General features: G+C 40.5%; 1 protein-coding gene across 1 annotated transcript; it reads left to right on the top strand.

The window, feature by feature from the left end:
- The first annotated feature begins 1124 nt into the window (after positions 1–1124).
- Positions 1125–1820, top strand: LOC110728662. The gene has a single exon (XM_021908306.1). It carries the CDS (start codon positions 1125–1127, stop codon positions 1818–1820), a length of 696 nt encoding a protein of 231 aa, XP_021763998.1.
- The last annotated feature ends 2061 nt before the right edge of the window (positions 1821–3881 follow it).

Below are 3881 nucleotides of genomic sequence, written 5' to 3'. Positions count from 1 at the left end.
CAGCCCCCATTACAAAGCTTGCAATAAATTCATAGTTACACATGTTTCTCAAAAAAAGCCAATGGTTACCACAATTTCCATTAGTTCATAATCTGAAATGTTTGCAAAAAATAACACTAATCTACAATTAGTGTCGCACAACCTTCATCTTTGTTAGCATCACACCCCACTGTCTTCATATGCACAAAGGGCAGCTTCTTCACCAAAAAAAAACAGTAGCCAGCCCTTTTGACGCTTCTAAAATCCGAACAAACACAAACAAACCAGGAACATGGAAGATCCTCATGAAGAAGAGTTTTTAGATGTTGACCAATTAATATCAGAGGAAGCACTGGCAGAACTTTACTACGATGAGCATGAAGAAATGCAAGATCAAGATTTTGAGCATTATGAATCAGATAATGAAAATATGCAAGAAGAACAGGAAACAGACATGGAGCAACAGGGCACAGGTGATAATGAAGCAAACCAGAACACTGTAAATTGGGCAGAGGGAGGGACTCCAGCTGCCAGTAGAAAGCAGCTTACATTGCAAAAAAAAAAAAAGGCAGATTGTAGATGCAATGCTTGTCACAATGCAAAATGGCATGTTACCTAAGGGACTCATGAAAGAATTAGCAATGCAATTCAGTGTACACAAGTCAACAATCACAAGAGTTTTTGCTGACATTAAAAAACAGATGGCAATGGGGAATACAATTGATGTCAGGACTAAGAAGTATGGCAGGACAGGTCCTAAGCCAAGGGAATTTTCAGACGCATTCCTACAATCAGTCCCACTTTATCTTAGGCAGACAGAGAGAAGTTATGCTGCTGCCCTGAAGATTTCTCATGTTACTCTACACAACCTAAAGAAAAAGGGAAGGCTAAGAACACATACATGCAGCACCAAGCCTGCACTCACATCAGACCACAAGATTGCTAGAATGAAATGGGTGCTGTCACATATAAATCCAATCACAGGAAATGAGGACCCCACTTTTGTTAGTATGAACCATGTTATACACATAAATGAGAAATGGTTCTATCTCAATCCTGACAAGAGAAGATTTTATCTTCTGCCAGGTGAAGAAGACCCATACATGGCACAACAGTAAAAAAGATTCAAGTTAAAGGATATGTTTATGGCTGTAATTGGGAAGTCATTGTATGACATACATGGGGGACTCATTCATGATGGGAAGTATGGGATATTCCCATTTACTGTGAAAGAGGTGGTAAAGAAATCAAGCAAAAACAGAGCAGTAGGCACTTTGGTCACCAAGGCACTCCAGAATGCGAATAGAGATGTTATTAGGGAGATGCTACTCACAAAAGTCATTCCAGCTATTCAATCTAAATGGCCAGAAACCCTCCCCAAAAATGTTATCATACAATGGGACAATGCAAGGCCTCATCAAGTCCCCCAAGATGAAGAGTTCATGGCAGCAACTAGGGCAAATGGGTTCAATATTGAACTTGTATTCCAACCAGCACAGTCACCTGATCTAACTGTGTTGGATCTAGGCTTATTTAGGTCAATGCAATCACTGCAATATCAATCTTTCCCTAAGGACTTAGATGAGCTAGTTGAAAAGGTTATTGAGTGTTATAACACATTCAAGCCCCAAGTGAACAAGTACATTTGGGTGACATTACAAAGATGCATGATCAAAATTCTGAAGGCACAAGGTGGAAACAAGTACAAAATACCTCATATGAATAAGAAGAAACTTGAAAATTTGGGAATTCTCCCAGATCAAGTGACAGTAAGGAAGGAAGTAGTAGTGGACACTGTGGATTACCTAGACAGTATGTTTAGGCCATCCAGTCAAGTTTAAGGGACTCAATTTGCAGCACAGGACACTGAGGTAGATGCAGATTAAGGGAATCAGATACAAGGTGATGTACATTGACTGCCACACTTAACCACTTAGTTAGATGTTTTTGTCTTTTGTTTCTATACTTAAGATTTTATATGCATGAATAGGTGGTTAGGTGTCTTTTGTTTATTATGATGAAGCAACCTGTAAGGTAGTAAAATGTTTATTGTAGATTAGCCCCACTTATAATGGAATGAAGATGAAATTCTGATATTATGTGTGGCCAAGTAATCCATCAGTAGAGTAATTCACAGTGTTGAATACAATACAACACTTCATAGTAGAGGTACCTCACCAACAAAATCCACCAGGAAAATGTGGGAGCAAAACTTTACTATGAAGTGACATTCAATGGAGTCCCTTCATCATTTGGATTATAAAAAAGAACTCAAGTTTGAAGACAACAGAAATGGGGGACTCACAACTTGAGTGCATCACCAACAAACAAAAAGGGACTCCACATATGAAACACAAGAACTTACTGAAAAAGTAGCCCTTGGTAACCATATCAAACAGTAGTCTCATCATTCATCAATCATATCCCCCTAATCAAGTACCTTAGCCAACATGCCAACTACAATTAGTTCAACTGGAACAACCAATATGAACCAGGTAACAACACAAGCATCTACCTAAAACCAGGACACAGCAGGAGCAACCAACAGAAACCACTAAACAACAGCACCAACATAAACAAACCAGTCATCAACAGCATAATAAAACATAAACCAGCCAACAACAACAGCAGGCAACATAAATCAACAACACCAGCAACCAACATACATTACAAGTCTACCAACAGCAACAAGCCATAAACAAAAACCACCAGCAACCACAACAGCCACCATGGTACACTACCAACCACCATCATCCAACAAAAACCAGGAAACAACACCACAAACCAACATAAACCAAACAAGATAAACCAACAATACCAACCAACCACAACCAACGAAACCAACAAACCCATTATACACAGATCCAAAACTAACAAAAATTAAAACCAAAATTCATAAAAAAAAACCAAATCCACCAGCCAACCACTAATTATGGGACTCATAGTGAACATAACACACAACAAAGACCATGGGACTCAAAGTTAAAAATGCACAATTTAGGGTTAGGGTTAGGAAGCGTTACGCAAGTAGTCAGTTGGAGGGTTCAGCCGCCTCTCTTCTTCATCAACGACAGCAGGGACACCAGAAGGAGGGTTCTGTGCAGTAGTTGAGGAACAGCCCACCTTGTCAGCCTCGTCATCTGAGGACAAAATTACCCAGTCCTCCTCAGGCAAGCCACGGATCCGCCTCAGGGCAAGCCTCGCCGCCTTCCTGATTGCCCGGATCTTCGGTGGGGCCCTAGCCCTCTTAGTTTTGGGGGTTAGGGTGGCCACAACACTGCAATCGCCGCTGTCAGAGGGTAGATCTTCAACCACAACATCGATTTTGACCATCTTCTCCCCATAGACTCACCCTCCCCCTCAACCTTCTCCTTGCGTGCTTCCTCATCCACGCTCTGAAGAACTTTCCCCAAAGCGTCGTAGGTTTCTTCGCAACAGTAGTTAAGGGCCTCATCACATTCATATAATTCACGAGGGAAGGAAGCTCCATCCTCAATGTCTTTCATTAGCCGCCTAATCAAATTCTCCTCGCCCTTGTCGTTGGTTGCTATGTAAGCATCTCGAAGTGGATCTATGTTAATCATGGTGAAAAGGGACTCGGATTTGAAAAGATCTGAGTAAGTAATAGGAGTGAGTTGGGGGAAGATGAAGGAAGAAGAGGAGAGAGAAGGACGAACAGGAAGATGAAGAACTGGGTTCAAAGAACTCATCATATCAAAAAAAAAAAAAAACCAGCCACGTTAATTAATGTTGGTTGGGAAGTTGAGGAGTTGCAATGATTAAATGGAGGGAGTAATTATAATAGCCTAATTTGATTTTATAAGCCTAACTCAGATTAAGCAAATGTAAGGGCAATGATTAAAAAAATCAGATATTTAAAGTGGGGGTAAAAATGTAATTTC

This window comes from Chenopodium quinoa, unplaced genomic scaffold (assembly GCF_001683475.1).
Source record: "Chenopodium quinoa cultivar QQ74 unplaced genomic scaffold, ASM168347v1, whole genome shotgun sequence".
NCBI lineage: Eukaryota > Viridiplantae > Streptophyta > Magnoliopsida > Caryophyllales > Amaranthaceae > Chenopodium > Chenopodium quinoa.
The sequence above is the reverse complement of the archived record's forward strand: the minus strand, read 5'-3'. Positions and strand labels throughout refer to the sequence as shown.

Coding starts and splice junctions, on each gene's coding strand:
- LOC110728662 (XM_021908306.1), top strand. CDS start 1,125: ATGGCTGTAATTGGGAAGTCATTGTATGACATACATGGGGGACTCATT.